Source organism: Sciurus vulgaris, assembly GCF_902686455.1.
Source record: "Sciurus vulgaris genome assembly, chromosome: 4".
Taxonomy (NCBI): Eukaryota; Metazoa; Chordata; class Mammalia; order Rodentia; family Sciuridae; genus Sciurus; species Sciurus vulgaris.
Window position 1 is genome coordinate 26,186,857 of NC_136464.1, and position 19,980 is coordinate 26,206,836.

The 19,980-nt window shown below is 41.4% G+C and overlaps 1 protein-coding gene across 1 annotated transcript in view; it reads right to left on the reverse strand.

Annotated features, from left to right (window-relative positions):
• The window catches only part of CNNM2 (cyclin and CBS domain divalent metal cation transport mediator 2), a 178,935-nt gene that overhangs the window by 29,459 nt on the left and 129,496 nt on the right, over positions 1 to 19,980 (reverse strand). Inside the window, exons 3-4 of the mRNA XM_079136323.1 lie at positions 3,012 to 3,149; positions 817 to 986 (exon numbers count right to left, since the gene is read on the reverse strand). Coding sequence (XP_078992449.1) covers positions 817 to 986; positions 3,012 to 3,149 — 308 coding nt within the window. The remainder of the gene's footprint in view (positions 1 to 816; positions 987 to 3,011; positions 3,150 to 19,980) is intronic.

Sequence of the window (19,980 nt, forward strand, 5' to 3'; positions counted from 1 at the left end):
AAATAAAATAAACAAACAAACAAATAAATAAATAAATGGACCAGGGATGTAGCTCAGTGGTAAAGTGTCCCTGGGTTTAATTCCTACTACAAAAAAAAAATTAAAAATTTAAAAGAAAGAGGTATGAGAAGTCACAAAAACTGGAACTTTATTCACTGTAGTACTCATCTTGGTCTCCATGCCAAGGACAGTGTGCAGTGCACTGAGTTATAACAAGGCTTCCTGCCAACTTCAGCACCAAAGCTCCACAGAGAATCAGAATAGACGGACTTCCCCTTGGGTAGTGGACTGTGTTATGATACTGTAAGAGGAACTAGCTACCGCTGCCTGGAGATGTTGTCCTCCTTATATCAGTTCCTCTGTCAGAGTCTAGTTAGCATCAAGGAATTAAAAACAACTATAAATGGATTATTTTGCTGGTGCTAATGGTTTGGTCACTATGGAAGGCCAAATTCTCATGAGGGATGAAAAAAGAAAAGAGGTTATCCAAGGAACCCATGACAATAAATTTCAAATACCCACTGAGACAGATACAGGTACTTTTCCAAACTCTTCAAAAAATACTAACAATCAAATTCACCATCCTACATTGGGTTCAGAGCCTCAGCAATCACTAAGTGCCTTTTGGCACTGGAAACTAAAGTACCTAATGGCACTGCTTTGTAGCAGAATTATTTTACAGATATGAAAACAGATGAAATGCTCCCTTATCCAAAAAGTATGGAAACCTTGACACCCATTCACCTCCACCAGACCTCCTCAGGTTGAAAAGTGGGTATTCAGTGAAGCAAACAACTGTTGAATAATTCCTCTGACCTGCAGAATGAGAACGAAGTAGTCTACAGGTTTGTTGCGCTGGTAGAGGTAGTACTCTGGGGCTTTCTTGTTCTTCTCATCATACTTCAGTTCCTGGATGACATTGGGGTGCTTTAGCAGCCTTAGAAGGATCTTCTCTGACATCTGGGATGGGCTAAATGCTTCTACTTCTATAGACATAAACACAACTTGACATTACACTTCAAATGGACGGATAAGATCACGCTAGTAATCAAGGTGTTCAGATAGTAAGAATACTTGGCATCAAAGTGATACAACATGGGTGAACGAGACTTCCATTTCGTGATCCACTGGGGACAGATTACCTGGGAGAAATTAGAAAACGCTCATTTCTCGTATTCGTTCCTTTTTAATCTTTCCTTTTCACCCTGGCATTGGGTTCAGTCTCATAAGAACGCCCTATGTTTCTGACATGGAAATGAAAACCAATCAGCAGCAGGCTCCTTGAGCGGCAGGAGGCCTCCAACAAGCAGGACAACCAGACTGTCCAACCACAGCGGGAGGAGGAAGCCAAGGTCGGGAAGCGCCGAGGCGTGGGTTAGTACCGGTGCAGACACGGGCTCCCCTGCCACTCTCCCACGCAACTATCCTGCGGTTCCGGGACCACGGAGGGAGAGATTCGGAATAAAAGCAAGGCCGTGCACACATCAACATGCACTCCAACTTGCCAACAAAAAAAAGGAATGTTGGTCAGCATTAACAAAGATAGGAACTTTATTTTAAAATAACAAAAGTCCAAATTACTGAATTAGGGTGCTATTCCTGAAACTGGACTTTATGATTTCTCAGAGGCAGAGTAGGATAACATTCAGTTTTAACGTGTGGTTCTTAAATGATGAGAAACAATATCATCGGAATTAGAAGAATAATAATAATAAGCGAGTAAAAGATATTGTTTATTTTTATTTTTAAATTAGATACTATGTAAGAGCTATAAATTCTGTATTCACTTCTGCAACTTTTTTGGTAATAAAAAATACATAGCAGAAAATTTGGAAAATACAGAAAAAGAAAATAAAAATTATGTATAAGCCAACCACTTAGATAACCATTGAGAGCAATTTGGTGAGTATTTCTTTCCAGTGCTTTGCCTAGGCCTGTGTGCCTGCGTACGCATGTCTGTGTACCACAGAAACACAACGGTAATCTTAATGTACACATAGCTTTATGTCCTGTTTTTTCCCATTTACATTAACTCATGGACACCTTCCCATGTCATAAATATGAGATTGTGAGCACTTCCATGTATCTGAAAACATGATTTGAAAGCGTAGGTAGCATTCCACCACGTGGCTGTTGTTGGCCTTCTTTTCAAAATATGTTAAGTATACTGCATGCAGTTGAAAGGTACTGGCTGCCCATCTTGGAAACAGACGTCTTCTACAAGCCTCTGGTTACTTTCGGATTTTCTCACACTTCCCCTGGCCAACAGAGCTCACCCTTCACCTAGGGAGCCATTTGGGGATGTGAGAGGGTTAGTCAGTCTCTTAAGTCCATTCAACCTTGACCTCTCGGGAGCAGTCAGTGCCGGCTGGGTTGGTGGTTTTAATAATGTAAACACTTGCCTCCTGGAATGGGCCCAAGTTAACAATCTGATTTGAAGAGGCCACCAAGAAATCCATGTCAAAGTCCTTAGAATTTCTGATTTCATCAAAACCATAAAAGATACAGATTTAAGTCTGAAAACCTATGTTTCTTCTTTGCAAATCATAGCACCTGTGTTACCACTGATGTCCAACTGTTCTTCCAAGGCAAGCTGAAGAGAGAATTACTCAACTGTCCAATCAAACGAGCTGTGTCTGGTCTGCACTGTCAGCCTACTCGGCCAGCTGGCTCGCCCATGGACTTAGCTGGAAGGAGATGGCCTGGCCTACTGAACACATGCAGTGTGGCACTGACATTCATCCTTACCTTTCAGACCAATTTTAAGTTACTGGTCCACCCCTGGTAAATGTCTCAGAGGGTTCATGCCGACACTGAACACAGGAGAGGAGAGAATTTAAAGAGAAAAAAACAAAACAAAACAAAAAAACAAAAAAAACAAAAAACAAAACACAAAAGTGGCATTACTTATCACCCCATTTCCCGGTCTCCACCCCCAGCCCCCCACTCAGTGCTGGTGAGAAACGGCTCCAGGGCTGGCAGCGATCTCAAACTGTGATAAGCGCACTTGCCTGTTGCTAGGAAACGGTGCATGGCCAGGAGAAGCTGCGGTGATATTTTAACCTTCATCTCGCTGTCTGTCTGCTTAAAGGCAGAAAAATCTTGCTTTCTTTCACGGTGGGCCACTTTCTTTTTTGTTCTGTTATCGGCTGAGGGAGGAAGGAGAAAAGAAGAAAAATAAGAAAACACAGTCCGTTAGAACATGATCTCTTCAGATGACAGAGACAGCACTCCGAAGGCCAGACTCTCCAGGGGTGGCACTCCGCCTACAAGCACCACCCCGGAGGAAGGGGCAAAGTCCCACTGACTTGGCCCAGGGCCACTCGTCCCCAGTGACCTGACCAGACCTCACGAAGGTCGTCAGACCTGACAGGGTAGTCGGGGACAAGCCCCTCGCAGAAGCACACAGCAGCAGACTGTGCCCTGAAGGGCACGCATGGCCTCCTGCAACTCAATGTCACCACACTCCAGTGAAGAACCGCCATCAGGGTGCGCACAAGGGAAGGTGTCTCTGCCCTTAAGAGGCCCCTTAGCCTCAGAAGAAAGAAAATAAACACAAACAAAGCCCCTCAAGAAACAAGAAAGCATTCATGAAACACTATTTTAATTACATCTGTTGACTGCTCTTCTAGCCCAGGCCATGATATCCTCAAGGTCAAGTGAACATGAAGAAGGTGATCCAGAACAGGGCCCAGCAAGCCTCTCCTGGAAGGGCCAGGGAGTGCAGACCTTAGGCCCTGTGAGCTATACAGCTTTTGTTACACGAATCCACACTGCAATACAGCATGAATGAGCGTGGCTGGAGTCCAACAAAATTTCATTTATGGGCATAGAAATTTAAATTTCATTTAATCTCTACATCACAAAGTAATTATTCTTGAATTTTTTTCCAACTTAAAAATGTGAAAAGTTCTTAGCTTGCAGACCATACAAAAATAGGAGACAGGCAATCCTGGGCTATAAGCTTGTCAACCCCTGATCTAGAAGGCATTTCATATCAAACTATTTTAAAAAATTTTTTTTCTGGACAAAGTAATGATCAAGGAAAAAAAAAACAAAACAAAAAACTGGCTTAAAGACAAGACCCCAATTTCTTGCTTATCTCCAAGAACCATGAGTCAGTGCATTATCACTTTGTGCACAGGGCCAAATAGATTGATTACAAGGCTTTTCAAGGGGAGAAGGCAATCACATCTTATATGCTTTTCTTCTGTCTCAAATTCTTTTGAAAACCAGACAATGCAAACTATTATAGATCAAGAATATACCTGAAATCACAAGTTTGGCACTGAGTACCATGCTGGGTACCAGTAAGTAATGGGAGGGAACACTTCTGTGGGAACAAAGTCCAATCCCAGTTTAAAAGAAGTTCAACTAACAAAGGAGGTGAGATCTCAAACACTGTAAGCATCTTTCTAATGACAAGAGGTACCCCAGGAAAACACACAAGCATTCAGAGACACACTTGGTATTAATCAGTGGCTTGGGAGAAAGGATAAAAAGAATGTAAACATACAAATAACAATATTCTCTGTTATGAAGCTTTGACTACCCTCCAAGTGTCAACAGGACATGTCAAAGCAGACATGGGAAAGTGTTTTCAAGAACTCTCTACAGCCATTTATGTATGATGTGTCAAAATGTGTTCTACTGTCATGTGTAACTAGAAAAAACTTTAAAAAAATTAAAATGTATGGTTGAAGTCAGAAAAAATGTATACAGATGTGAAGGTAAAAAAAGGACACATCTTCAGAAGCTACTCAGTAACATATAAAATGCCTTCTTTCAAGGGTATATAGAAGACTATTAATTTTAAGATGAGGAAGGTTTCTTTCTAGGGCAGACTGAATAAAATCATTCTCTTTGAGTAAGGAAGGCTTTGTACTGAGTGCCTTAGCCCACTGGGACAGTCCCTGTCCCCCTCCAAGCCAGATTTCAGAACCAAGAGGATAAACAGAACAGAGCATCTGCTCTTCTCTACCCAATCCCGAGAGCCCCCAATCTCTCAGGCCTTACGACCTCCTTGGCAACGACTCCTGGAAGGCCCTCACATTGCTAAGAGTAGGATGGAGAAAGCTGAGGCTCCTCTGTCCAGCAATTCAGTTGTACACTCGAATGAGACAGGATGCAGGTGCAACACTTAGCCCAGGGTCCAATTCTGGGCAAAAAAGTTATGAATATTTTCCTACCCCCTCCTGCCCTGAGCCAAGCTCTTCTCCATCCCCACCTGCCCCTCAAAGGCAGCAGAGAACAGGAAAAATACATCCTTATTGTGTACCCATCCAGTCCTGCCTCCTGGATCCCAACCACCGCCACTACTCCAGCAAACTATGCCTGCATACCTTACCTGCACCCTGCCCCATGGGTTCTGAAACAGACATTTAATCAGCAGTCATCCACCAGTTTAACAAACCCTATTCACTTTTGAAATGCATTAATTATGAGCTTAAGAAGAAACTGAAATTCATTTGAAAACAATTTGCCCAGCTGTGTAAAATGAAAATTTAGTAAAGAATGATGTAAAATACATTTGGAAACCAAGAGCAAATTTCCTGTTTTGGGCAAGCAACACACAGATTAATGGTCAAGAGAAGCTGGCTTTTCAAAGAACAATGCCACTCAATGTTACAGAATCTGTCTCTTCCTCCCCCTTGATAAAAGGACTGGAATACACTAAAAGGGTGTACCCAGCCTACACACATCATGCTTAAGTATAAACAGAGGCGGCCAACATGGGGGAAGAAATGTCAGATGACTCACAAAAAGCATGACAGAAAAAACCAAAGGTTTTAGGAAATTACACTCAGATGATTCTACTCACTGTATAAATCTGTTTCATCTAGAATCTCAGATTTGATGATTTCTTCAATCACATCTTCTAAGGTGACAATTCCCAGAACTTCGTAAAATGGATCCCCTTCTCCCTCATTGTTCACCCGCTGCACAATAGCCAGGTGAGATTTACCTTTAGAGAAGAGAAAAGAAAAAGTTGAAGGGCTAATTTTCAAGATTCCTTGAGTGAAATCTTATATGTGATTATTGTAAAAATAGTAGCAAATCTTTTGCAGAAAAAAATTCATACCATATTATCAAACTCTGCATTTCAGTACTTGAAATTGGTATGGAAATCAAATGGAAAAGCTTCCTGAATCATCAAAAGCATTAAGGTTGGAACAGTTTTTGTACATACTGTCCAGCACCACAGTCCTCTGCTCACTCAGGGATGCGTCTTCAGTGCTGGCAGCTCTTCCCTTGGAAAATCTTAGCAACTGACATACAAGCAGAGCAGTTGTCTCAAAGTGTGGTCCACGGACCTCCTAAGGGGTCCTCAAGACCCTTAGGTGGTTGATGAGGTGAAACTATTTTCCTAAGAATATTAAAATGTCATAGGCCTTTCGCCTCTGTTGATGCTTGAATCGATGGCACAAAGGCACCTTGCTTAGCCTGGAGCCAGGCCATGGTCCCTGGCACAAGTGATTACTACTCACCACCACACACTTTCAAGAGGACAAAGAGTTCATTTCTCTTAAGAATGTTCTAAATAAAGCAGTACAAATATTTACTCCATTAGATCTTGACCCTGAGTACATCTCTTTTAATATTCTACTTGACAAAATGGGAAGGACCATAAATACTTCTGCTGCATTCTGAAGTGCCATACCTGCCTTGAGGGATGGCACCTGGCTGACGACTCCAGCTGAACCAGTCAGGTTTTTCTTCTCTTTTTTCAGTGCTGGGGATAGAACCCAGGCCTTGCACATGCCAGGCAAGCACTCTACCAGTGAGCTAACCCCTCGGCCCAACCCCTTTTTTCTAGTGAATGCCATTTTTACTTAAAAGAATAACTGCCAGACAAACTATGGTTATTTAGATGTATTTGGGAGACATTTTTGCAAAAATGAACAAAGTGATCATGTCACATCAAGGAAAGCCATGGGCAGTGTTTGCTGCCAAGATAAAACCTGAGATTTCAACAGAACACTAGAATTTTGGGAAACTCATATCAACCACAAGGAAGCGCTTGACAGTTTCTCAATGGTTAAAGACCTTTTTTTTTTTTTTTCTGGTGGGGAGGTTGGGAGAGGTAATGATATTAATGAATGCAACTTTTAAAACAGTGAATAATGCAGATGTATGGACAGTTTGAAGAGCTGCATAACTCAGTGAACCAGTGTTTTTTAAGTGACCATGGCAATGATATTACAAAATCACGCATGGGTAAATAATATGTTCAAAGTACAAGACAGAATAATGGAATTTTTTTAAAAAAGAAAATACTATATATATTTGCAGAAAAGTTGCAAGGATGGTGGAGAGAGTTCCTATGGACTTTTCACCCCGTTTTTCCAAAAAAAAGTTCTTCTGTTTCATTGTCTAATACAGAGCACTGTACTGCATCTAGTTATCATGGCTTCCAGTTACCTCTGGTCTATGACAATTTCTCAGTCTTCCTTTGTTTTTCATGACAATTTTTTGTGGGGGTCCAGGGGAGGCAGGGTACTGGAGACTGAATCCAGGGACAGTTTACCATTGAGCCACATCCCAGACCTTTCATTTTTGAGACAGGGTCTTGCTAAGTTGCTGAGACTGGCCTTGAACTTGCAATCCTTCTGCATCAGCTTCCTGAGTCACTGGGATTACAGGTATGCACCACCCACAGTCAGCTGACATTGACAATCTTACAGAGTACGGGTTGGGTCTCGGGTTGTCTGATGTTTTTCTCATGATTAGAGTGGTTATAGGTTTTGTTGCTCCATCACATAAGGGGTTACACGATACTCTCACGACATGGCTGATGATATTCACCTTCATCATTTGGTTAAAGTAGTGCTTCCCAGGTTTCTTCATGGTAAAGTCACTCATTTGTCCTAATTCTATTTTTGGAATCAAGTCACTAAGTCAAATCTGTCCTCAAGGGAGGGGGAAGGAAGAGTAACTAACCTCTATTTCCTGGACAGGGGGGGGTATCTACATATATAATTTGAAGAGAAGAGTATCCACATATAATCTGTGAAAAGAAGGATTTTTTTTTTTTTTTGTGGTACTGGGGATTGAACCCAGGGCCTTGTGCTTGCGAGGCAAACACTCTACCAACTGAGCTATATCCCCAGCCCAAGAAAGATTTTTTATATGTCTGTTTTTTAGTTGTAGGTGGACACAATACCTTTATTTTATTTTTATGTTGTTTTGAGGATCAAACTCAGGGCCTCACACGTGTTAGGCAAGTACTCTATCACTGAGCCACAACCTCATCCATCCCCTCAGCCAGATGATTGTAATGGGACAGAGTATTGAAAGTTCATTGGTTTGATTTCAGATTCTATGATGCAATTACCTTTTAAGGAACTACTACTTATGGAGCTTTGGTGTACTCAAAGGAGAATAGCTTCAACTACCCAAAAAGGCAATTAAGATACATAGCTTTCCCAATTTATACCTGTGTGAAATCAAATTTTCTTCACGTATTTCAGCTGAACACAATATTGCACAGGCTAAATGTGGAAGGTTACAAGAACCCAGCTGACTTCCATTTAGCTAGATAATACATGCAAAAAGGTAAACACAGACATTCTTTTACTCTGTTTTGGAGAATATGGTTATTTTAATAAAAATGTTAGTTATGTCAACATTCATGGATTAATGTTCTTTAAAATGAGCTAATGATGGGGGAGGAGCTCAACAGCAGAGCACCTGCCTCAGACATGTGAGTTCCTGGGTTCCATACCTAACACACACACAAAAGTTAGTAAAGTAAATATGTTTAAATTTCAGTTTTATTTCAAATGCAATAAACGTCAAAAGATATGATCAACATGGACAAAAGTTCACAGGGTTCTTAATAACTTTTAAGAGCTTAAAAGGATTCTAAGACAACAAAGGTTAAGTATTGTTGCCTTAGGGGATGACAGAGGGCGGAGCAAGGCAAGAGCGTGAGCTCTCAAGTTCAGTAGTCTTGAATTTGAACTCCACTCAATAGCCATCATAGCCATATGACCATAAGCAAACCTACGGAACTTTCTAAGGCTTCAGTCTAATCTTTGAAAACCAGGCTCATGATAACTGCCATTGCATAGGGCTGCTGTGAAGATCAGAGATAATGTTGCTACCCAGCAAAGTCAGTGCCTGGAATCAATAATGGAGTCATCCATAAATGGTAACTCTTATCTTATACATGTTTTTTCCCAGTTGGAAGGCAATCATCCACTTATTACCAGTTTAGTTATAGGAGGGAAAATCTACCACATGAAACATACACAGTGATTAAAAGATGCATTTCAATTTCAGAAAAATATTTTAAAATAAAATAATAAAATACATTTCTCAAACACAAATACTGGTTTGATGGAACTAAGGCATACAAAACATATTCATAAGCCAATGCAGAATATGATCTGGAAACTTTACTTTTTAAATGATAGTGGGAGATGTTTAACTAAAGCTAGTGAACACTTTTAAGCTGGGTAAATTCATGCAGACACAACTAGTCAGACAAACTAAAAATGTTCTCTAAAGGCCAGGTCTGATCACATTCCTCGCTCATACTCAGAAACCAGCTTTGCTTCTGGGTTTGTTGCACTTTCTTTCCTCAGTGGTCTGAGTTCCTGCTCTGCCTCAGACCCTGCACAGGGAGCAATGTCTGCAGGCCTAGAAACTGGACTGTCAGACCATCAGGCATCCTAGCAATTTTCATCCCTAGTTGCTCATGCTCTAAGAATGAAATATTTTGAGCAAAGGAGACTAGGAGGGAAACTTTATCAGCAATAGATATAAACCCTGCACCAGGTCAAGTCAACTCTCGTCTAGTCAATTTGGTCCAGTAGGTTTCTCACATCTGCCTTCCCAGGGACCCAACATAAGCAGTTAAAAATTCTTGGTAAATGCTGTCTGTTGAAGTTAAATATTCTTTTGCTATTCCCAGCTTGTGATCATTTAAAAAGGAATTTTCCAAAGCAAGGTCTAATATTAGACTCAAAATGAAGTTTCCATTCCACTGAGGCGCTATTCTCACCAAAGTAACTACCGCATGATCAGATTGTCTTGGAGCTATTCGTTTAAATGCAGATGGGACATACTTGAAATACCAGCTCAATAGCACCAACAGATCTGGAAAGGTCTTACTTTGGGAGAAATCATTCGTGTGAATTAGGCTTCTTACATTGAAAATTATTAAGTTTTTCTCCCAGCTCATTTATAGACATTCACACCCTCTCCTTGAACTTTGAAACTTCTTTGGCCCCAAAACTGTACACTTTCAGTTTGGAATTCCTCTTGAGAATTTGTTTTCTAAACCTACTTCCTGGTACACACACACACCACACACACACACACACACACACACACATTCACACACACACACACACGACACCCTATTCCCCTCCCAGGCTTTTGGAGAACAGTGATTCCATGCACCTGCCTCATTTAACCATTCACTGCAATGACCTAAGTCTTCAGACCTCATCCAGGAGTCAATCAGAAGAAAAATGTAAACAACCTTCCAACACAGAGAATATCCATCCCTGTCCCCAGAACTGAGGATGGAACCCAAGACTTCAGGCATTCCAGGCAAGCACTCTACCACTGAGCTATAGCCCCAGTTCTTTTACCAACTCAAGAGGCTGAAGCAGAGGATCACAGGTTTGAGGTGAGTCTCAGCAATTTAGTGAAACATTGCCTCAAAATTTAAAAAAAAGGCTAAGGATATAGATCGGTGGTAGAGCATACCTGCATTCAATTCCTAATACCAAAAAAGAAGAAGAAAAGAAGCAATTTTTCACTATGAGTAATTAAAATGATCTATGCAAAGTTGAACTGGGATCAAATTTTCACCTCCATGGACCCACAAATCAAAGTTTATTACTTGCGTCTTCTTTGTGGATTGGTAAGCCAGCCCAGAACGGTAGTGTGTTACCACTTTGTACATTTCTAGGCTCAATTTTGAATGACAAGTACCATTTGTCATTTGGGGCAGTGATTAGGCTAACAAAAGTTTGTAACCACCTGATGAAAATACAGACTCCGTTTGCTGTCACACAACATTGCTGGCAATGCAGTGATACGGACAGCAACAGACCGACCGTAACCGTAATAACTACGGAAGACAGCCAAGCAGGAGGTGCAGGAGAGTCGAATTAGGAACAACTTGACACCGCTGCGCTAATAAAAAAAGTGACCTGCAGTAGTCAGAAAGACCTCATGATGTGACCGCAAGGCCAACGGAGCCTGCGGAATCCTAAGGTGCACCCAAAGAGGATCCAAAAGAGAACCAAGGTGGCTTTTTATATTCACCATCGCTGCCATGTGGCACAGCTCCAGGGGGCACAATCAGCCCAGAATGCAGAGCTGCAGAGCAGCCACAGTGTGTGGTGGCATGGTCCCCTCACTAACCAAGGATGGAGCAAGCAAATATTTTACATGCTTTCGTTTTTAATGGATTTCCAATTTACTAACACAAAACTGTAATAATACAATAAGTAGGAATCAGTGAAGTTCTCAAGAGGAAGTTCTATGCAACTATTGATAAAGGAAATAAACGGTCTCCAGGTAAGAACTCAGGTGCCATATAACTAACAAAATGAGATGTAAGATATATTTTAATGGTCATAGTTAAGATCTCCCAAGGAAATCAGTTTGCAGATTAGTAGTCAAGGAAGTTGATGCAACTAGATTTGGATTTAGTCTATTTACAAGTGAACAAACTGATCAATTATTGATATGAACAATTTATAAGCCATAAAACACTATGTAAGTATTGAACTAGTGTTACACAAATTCATTTATTCATTTAATAACCATTAACTGGTTGCCTACCATGAACCAGGCTCAAACCAAGGGAGCAGAAGCCATGCATCTCAAGGAACGTACTAGCAGGAAGGCAGACATTACAGGAAACAGACAAAAATGCACATCAGATTGTGTTAAATGTGCTGTGAAGAAACAGAAGGTAAGAGCGGGATCACATTTAATATAGGATGTTCAAGACCTGCCAACAGAGGTGACATCTGAGCAAAGCTGAAGGACATGAAGAAGCCAAAGGACAGACATGGGCTGGGTAGAGGCTGTTTCAGGTAAAGGAATAATGGAGTCCCTGAGAGGGTGATGCTTGAGCAGTAGGAGAGAGACTCGGTCATCATGGCTAGAACAGAGCGAGTAAAGAGGACAGGGCTGGAGGTGTGCTGGAGGGGAGGGGAGGGTGCAGATCACACAGCTGTTATAGAGGCTTTGGCTTTACCTAGAGATGGTGAGTCACTGGAAGGTTCTGAGCAGAAGAGGCGTGATCTAACTGATGTGTCGAGGGGTCACACTGGCTGCTGGAGGAAGAGGATGGCAGTAGAGCTGAAGCAAAGACACCAGTGAGGACCTGTTTCAGCAATCCCAGGGAGAGGGGGCAGGGGTGACAGTAGAGCCAGGAGTAGATCTTGGATTCTGGGAATTATATCTAGTTTTTTCAGTCAGGGTCTTTCTGTGTTGCCCAGACTGGCCAGCTCAAGTGATCCTCCTGCCTCAGCCTCTGAGGAGCTGGGACATCAGGGCCATCTGTGCCGGCTTTGGATATGTATTTTAGATAGAACTGTCAGGATTTGCTGATGGATTGGAAGTGGGCAGAAGACAAAGAGAAGAATCAAGGCTGACTCTCAGGTTTTCTGGCCTGGCGATGTGAAGGATGAAGTTGCCATTTACCAAGGAAAACTCTGGAAGGCGAAATCAGCTCCGTTTTGAACTGGTGAATTTGAGGTGCTTAACAGATATCCTACTGGAAAGTCAAAGAGGGAGTTAGACATGAGACCAGAATTCAAATGAGAGATGAGAGAGAGAGAGAGAGAGAGAGAGAGAGAGAGAGAGAGACAGAGAGAGACAGAGAGAGACAGAGAGAAAGAAAGAGAGAGAAATGTGGCTTACAGATGAAAACTGGGAATCATCAGAGATAGAGGGAGGCACAGCCAGAAGCCCAGTGAGACAACAGGGAGTAGACAGAAAAGAGCTGTCCTAAGCCCAGGGAATGACAATGTTTCAAATGGTTAGGAAGCTGAGATGTAGCCAAGAAGAGCTTAAGAAAGAGGGACCAGCGAGGTAAAGAGAGACTACACAGAATGGTGTTTTGGAAGCCAATTAAATACATATATATATATAAAAATGTATGTATGCATATATATTATAAATTTAAATTTATATTAATAGTATTAATATATATTAAATATATAATATTATATAAATTTAATATCTATATAAATAATTTATATAAATAATTATATTTATGTAAATATAAGTTATGATATGATATAAATATAAGTATATTTATATTTATTTTATTTAATATTTATAAACCATTTATATTTATAATATAAATAAGATAACAAGTATAAAATATAAATATATTTATGTAAATATAAATATATACATGTGTATATTTCAAGAAACAGAGAGCAGTCAAAAGTTATCAAATGTAGCCAAAGGGTCATGAAAGATGATTTTGGTGACAAAACAAAAGTTGTGAATGAAGGATCCAAGGACGTAGTTTCAGTGAAAGACAGTCCAGTGTGAATTTCACTGCTCCCAACAGGGAGTGAGCTTGGCTGCTTCAGCCAGGCAGCCTTGACCAGAGAGAAAACTCTGCCCTATGACTTGTCCTCTTCCAAAATACACCTCCTGTGTGGGTCTCACTATTCTACAAATGATAAATTAGATTTCAAATCACCCAGGCTTAAAATCCTGAACTTGTCTTTTCTCCCCCCTCCATTTTAATGAATACATACATAAAATACATCAAATACACAGCTCAACGAAACTACACATGTGTGCATGAAGGGCGGGTGGAAGCAAGAGCATTAATAATGGGCATGGGGTGAGTGGACAGGAGGCTGCAGGCAGCAGAGAGGAGCAGAGCAGTGATAAGAGAAATGGCAAAGCGGGTGAGCCCCACAGGAAACATAGCTGGTGCGTGGCCTGCTCTATAGGACCAGCATCTCTCCCCCATCTCCAGATAGAACACAACTTCAGAACAAGGGAAGCCATTTTCCTACTATTGAGCTATACCTGGAATACTGTTAAGGTGTGGGTCTTGGACTTTTACAAGAGGCAGACAGAGGAGACACACAAGCTATGGCACAGGAGGAACACTTGAAAGAAGCCACACTCGTTAGCTGGAAGAGAAACCTGGGCAAGGATGACAGACAGATGCCTGCAAACATCGGAAACCAAGGGCAGTCACTGGGATCTTGTGCCTCCTCGTGACATGTTTTGGTCCTACACTCCGGATTCACCTCTGTGTCGCCCCCAACCCTTTCCCTCAACCCCTGCCAAGTCTAGCACAACACAACACCCCAGTCTCTTCTCTGCTCCTATATCCAAAAAAAAAAAAAAACAAAACAAAACTTATTAACCACAACTTAATCATAGTGTTCCACTGTTCACAAGTACTCAGTTCCCAGCAACTACTGAATTAAGAAGAAAAGCTTCTGAGAGCAGGGTTCAAGGTCATAGCATCCCCAAGGTCGCCAAACACTCTGTCTTCCATCCTCCATCTCTCTGCTTTTCTTATGCTCTGTGGTCCAGTCAGATGACCCACTTGCCCCATTAGGGCCTTCCCCAGCTTCTTCTGGGCTCTCCTGGCTATCCGGGCCTTTTAATCCTTTCATGTTACCTTATTCCACTACAATATTACCTACACTAGGAAGCCTTTCCTCTTCCCCAAAGCCAGAAACCATCTTTTCCATTTCTGAATGCCCATGTGTTATCTGAATTTCTCCTAAGGCATGTGTCTCTTTTGGCTTCACATTTAGGTCTGTGCTCTTTGCCCTGCTAGATGAGAAACCCCCAGGTCCCCATCTCTCTCCCATAGCACCGTGCTTGACGAGCACCCTCTGCACAGAACAGGTGAGAAGGGGACAGGGTCAGCAATCACAGGACCCCGCCCACTCACTGGCTGTCCTCACACGACCTCAACAGCCCTGTCATAGCCACACCTGGGCACTGGGAGTGCCTGGGTCCCTTGGCACATATTGCAAAAGGATAGGCCCTTTTCCTTATCCACATCCCCCAACTCAGCAGCTCTACAAAATCAAAAGAAAAGTCCTGAATTATAAAACATATAACACAAGCACCTAAAGCCATCTTCCTAGATTTCTGTAATAAATACATGAATGAATGGTTCTATACATCTTGTAGGTCTTCTACAAGTACAGGGAGGTTGATTACGGTATGAGCTATGCTTAACTTGCCAAGCAGAGGGCAATACAATTTCATTTAGGAGGAGTTATCACCTAGCTATTTCTGTACTGCATAAAGCTAAAATAAAAATAACAAACTGACGGTTTTGTTTGTTTTTTAAGTATTTATTTTACCTTACCATCCCCACCAGAGCTAAGTGCATTTTTTCCAATTGAGTTTTCCCACATAAAATACACCAGAAAAATGTGACACGGATCTTAAAATAGCCTATATAAACAATACGTGAGTGTATATATAGAAGTGCTTGCTGTATATAGACATGGCTGGGTTTTAAAATGATGATAAAGTTGCTATTTTAGGAGACAAAGCCCCCTTTTAACCAAAGCTTTACTACTTCCAAAAAATCCACGGCTGACCAGTAAGTGGCTGGCCTGCGTCATCCCTAGCAGGACAGCTCCTCCGCCCAGCCACCAATGACCCAACTCCCAGGGAGGCCTGACAGCTGTCGTTCCTCAGTGAGGCTCCTGGGGTGGAAGGTAGCATCATGATTTCCCCCAAACAAAAACTAAACCTAAACTTTTTTTTGATGAAGGTAGAAGTTTACTGGATACAGATACTATATTTCCTAGATAGAATCCTAGATATATTTACTGAATGTAGTGGCTTATAACTGCTTTCAGGAGTAGGTTTGCTGCTGCTCTTTGGCCATTGGGACGAATCTGAAAGTAGGGAGGAAGCTACTCACTGAGGTGATCAGCCTCTAAGGGATCTTTTTTTTTTTTAAAGAGCAGTTGAGCCAGGGTGTCTCAGTGGCAGTACACATGATTAGTATGGTGCAAGGCCCTGAGTTCAAAACAAAAAAACAGAAAAAAAGTGAGAAGCAAAGAAGACAAGTCTTCTCCACCAGAGTGGCTGACTCAGTCTCAGCACAGTGCATGGGGACCTGGGCTCAGTTTGCCAGCGCTCGGGCTGGCCACACCGTCTGCCCAAAGGGAACCTCTCATGTTGTCTCAGGCTTCCTTCTGTTGCTATAAATACTGTTTCTTAACACGGAAGCTAAGTTTGAGCCCACCTTCCCATTCCTCTCTCTATATCCCTAAAACAGAATTGCCTGAAAAACGAAGATTCAAAATGAAAGTACCTTTTAAGACAATTAATATTTAAAATAATTATTTTTAATATGTATATTTTTTGGTGTGCTGGGGATTGAACCAGAGTTGCTCTACCACAAAGCTACATCCTTGGTTTTCTCCCTTTTTCTTTTTTTTGTACCAGGGATTGAACTCAGGGGCACTTGACCACTGAGCCCATCCCCAGCCCTATTTGTATTTTTATTTAGAGACAGGGTTCACTGAGTTTGCTTAGCACCTCACTTTGAACTTGTGATCCTCCCAGCCCCCCGAGTCGCTGGGATTACAGGCGTTGTACCACTGCACCCAGGCTCTCCCTTGTTTTTGAGACAGGATCGTGCTAAATTGGCCCAGGCTGGACTTGAATTTAAAATCCTCCTGCCTCAGCTTCCCAAGTAGCTCAGATTCACAGGCATGCACCACTGTGCCTGGTGTTATTTATAGTTATTTAAAAAAGCTATTCAAATTATTGACTGGTTGAATTATACTCCTCCATAAAAATCCTTATAAGATCAGAAAATTGATACATTAAGAAAAATCTAACCATGTGGCTCTGATTTTAGTTATGTCAATGGAGATCTGGGGATGGTGTGCCTGCTTTCAAGGGTGTGTCTACATTTACATGTTAGGAAAGTTTCTGAAATATATTAAAACCATAGATACCTGCCTAGAACACTAGACATAAGCAAAAATTTAATAAGTGGGGGAATCTACAAATTTATCTAAGTTCTTTGAACATATTTTAATTTCAGTTTATACAAACTTCTGGGTTAAAAATGATATATTTGTTTGAAAACTACCTCCTACACATTTCTGGAGGTTTCCTCTGAACTTAGATTTTAAGTTTTGTCTGGCATTATTTTTGAAGTTATAATCATATCTTGTCTTAGTCATCATTACAGAATGAAGACTCTATATTTTATAGTATACCTAATATTTCATCTAAGAATTGTCCTTGGTTTTTTTTTTTTTTTTTTTTGTCCTTGGTTTTTACACAATGCTTTTATATTCAACTGTACCTGCAATTTTCCCATCAGGCATACTTTCTTTCACTGATCAAATATATACTGAGCATATTTCTAGCACAGGGTTATATATATAGATGTCTACCTCAAGAAGACATGATCATTTTTTAAAGATAAATTAAGAGAATGAGTGTTCATATAATAAAAGTATTCTATGGTTTACAAAGTGTATCATTTTATTTTGAGATAACTGTATATTCACAAACTGTATATTCATAAACTGTTTTAAGAAATAACCAAAAGAGGGGCTGGGGTTGAAGCTCAGTGTTACAGTGCTTGCCTTGCACGTGTGAGGCACTGGTTTCAAACCTCAGTTCACACAAAAATAAAAATAGAATAAATGTACTGTGTCCATTTACAATTTAAAAAAATTTTTTTTTCAACAAGAAATAACCAAAAGAGACTCATACATCTTTGCCAAGATCTACATGTACCTTTATCCCCCTTTCCCCATTGGTACATTTTGCAAGACTTTTAACTCCGATTCACGACCAGGAGGTTGGCCTTGATATAGTCAGGTATGAATGTTCCCATCACCCCCGAGATCCCTCCTACTGCCCTTCTATAGCCACGCCCACTTCCCTTCTACTCCTCCCTGAAAACATCCTTGGAACAGCTTTGGTGAAATGAGTACCGGTTTTCCAGTGGTGATGATTCTTAAGCTTTAGTTTTTAAGTTTAAGCCAACAAAAAAGCTCACAAAATGGCAATCAAGGGGCAAACATCCTCATCAATAAGAATCTGCTTTACATCCAGTGTTTCCGCCCATTGAGATGGAGTCTCACTATGTTGCCCAGACTGGTCCCCAAACTCCTGAGCTCAAGTGATCCTCCAGCCCCAGCCTCTCGAGGAGCAGGGACTACCAATGTGTGCCACTGAGTCAGTCCACGTGCAACTCTTGAAAACTCAGGAGTAGGGCCCAGTCCTGACAAGATTTGCTAACCATGCTTTCCTGGCTGAGGAAGATGGTAGGCAGTTATACAACTGAATGTTCAGACAGACTGCTTTTAGAGGACAGCAGAGTGCTGGCTATATAGCCCATCACGTAGTGTGCCTGCCTTGCAAGAGAGAGACCCTGGTTCGAGTCCCCAGCGCTGTTAGTTTACGGGAAATAACAAACAAAAACAAATTCAGAAATTTAGAGGACAGCAGAGACCACCAGCCTTGATTTAACAGATGCTGTGTGAGGCACCTCTATGGCAGTATTGTTTTATTTTCCAGACAGCTCCTCTTTAGTTTCTCTCAATGTGAGAGATTTAAGCGTTGCCAGTAATTCAATTAAACACTAATGCAGGTTGCTGCTGTTAAAGAATTCTCTAGATGTAATTTAAATCCCTAAAAGGTTGACTTTCAGTAAGGAGATTATTTCTGGGTGGGTCTGACTTCAGTTAGAAGGTTTTAAAAAGCTGGATGATGGCCTTCTGAAAGAAAAAATTTGACCTGTAGCAAATAGCTTCAGACTGTACCTGTGGGCTCCAGCTTGCCCCTGACTTTCCCTTCCCAAGGGCCAACCCTGTCAGCTTTGGACTTTTAGCCCTGTAACACACAGGCCAGTTCCTTATTTAAAAACCCCTGATGATATATGCAGGTGCGGGTGTGCAGGCGTGTATCCTACTGATTCTGTTTCTCTGGTTGAAGCCTGAGTGACAGGAGTAGGATCCACACCACAAAGGGATTTAGAAAGCAGACACCAAAACTGGTTTTGGACTAAGTCCCTACTTCCCCGAAGCCAAGACAATGGACAAATGGCTGTCCAAGAAGATAAATGAACGTGTCCGTGTGGTACAAGATGGACCTGCTCAGTGAGCTGGTAAAGTAAAGTAGCATGTGGAACAAAGATTACCCTAAACTGTGGTTGTGTTGAAAAGATGAAGCCAAACCCTTTTCTATATCCCCTCAAAGTCAACCCACCTAGACAGCCAGCCCTCTGGCCCTTGCACCTAAGCTAGGCTTCCAGGCCATAAGCAATGGAGGGGCTCACATTCCCACATTCCCACCAGCGTGTTCTTTCTTTTGCCTGTTCTTCACTCTTGCTGCCAGATACTGTAGCCAGGAACCCAAAGTGAGGCAATTAATAGAAAATTCCAGTCATTATGTGACTTGCTTAATGGCCCATCCAAATGATTGGTGAGAAAATCTCATGAACCAACAGAGCAGAGACTGAAGAGTTTTTTCCATTATTTCTCTCTCACCAGAGTATTTAAAGACTTAGATTTTCCCATCTTTTGGGGAAATATTTTCTTATAAATAGTGAGGCATGCCGGGCATCTCCACTTCATATCTTTTTGGTGGTCTGTAACACGCACTGTACACTCACTGGAATGTTTTCCTAGTAAATGATCAGCAATGGAAAACATGGCTAAGACAAAGGATGGCTTTCGGGCTGAGAGGATGGGAACCTTCCCATCTTTCCCAAGAGACAGGTAGTGCTTCTCTAGAACTGAGGGGTTTATTTTAGAACCAGGAGTCTATTTCTAGACTTGTAGGCTTGGTATGGATGATAAATGAAGACTGAGTATACCAGTTAGGTAATAGGTTCAACATGTCCAATAACAGTAGGAGATTTTTTTAAAAGAGAAATATACTTTTGCTGCCCAAATATTAGTGCTTTAATTTTATGAATTACTCTTCTGTTCCTTCCTTGTGTTTTAGTTTTTCGAC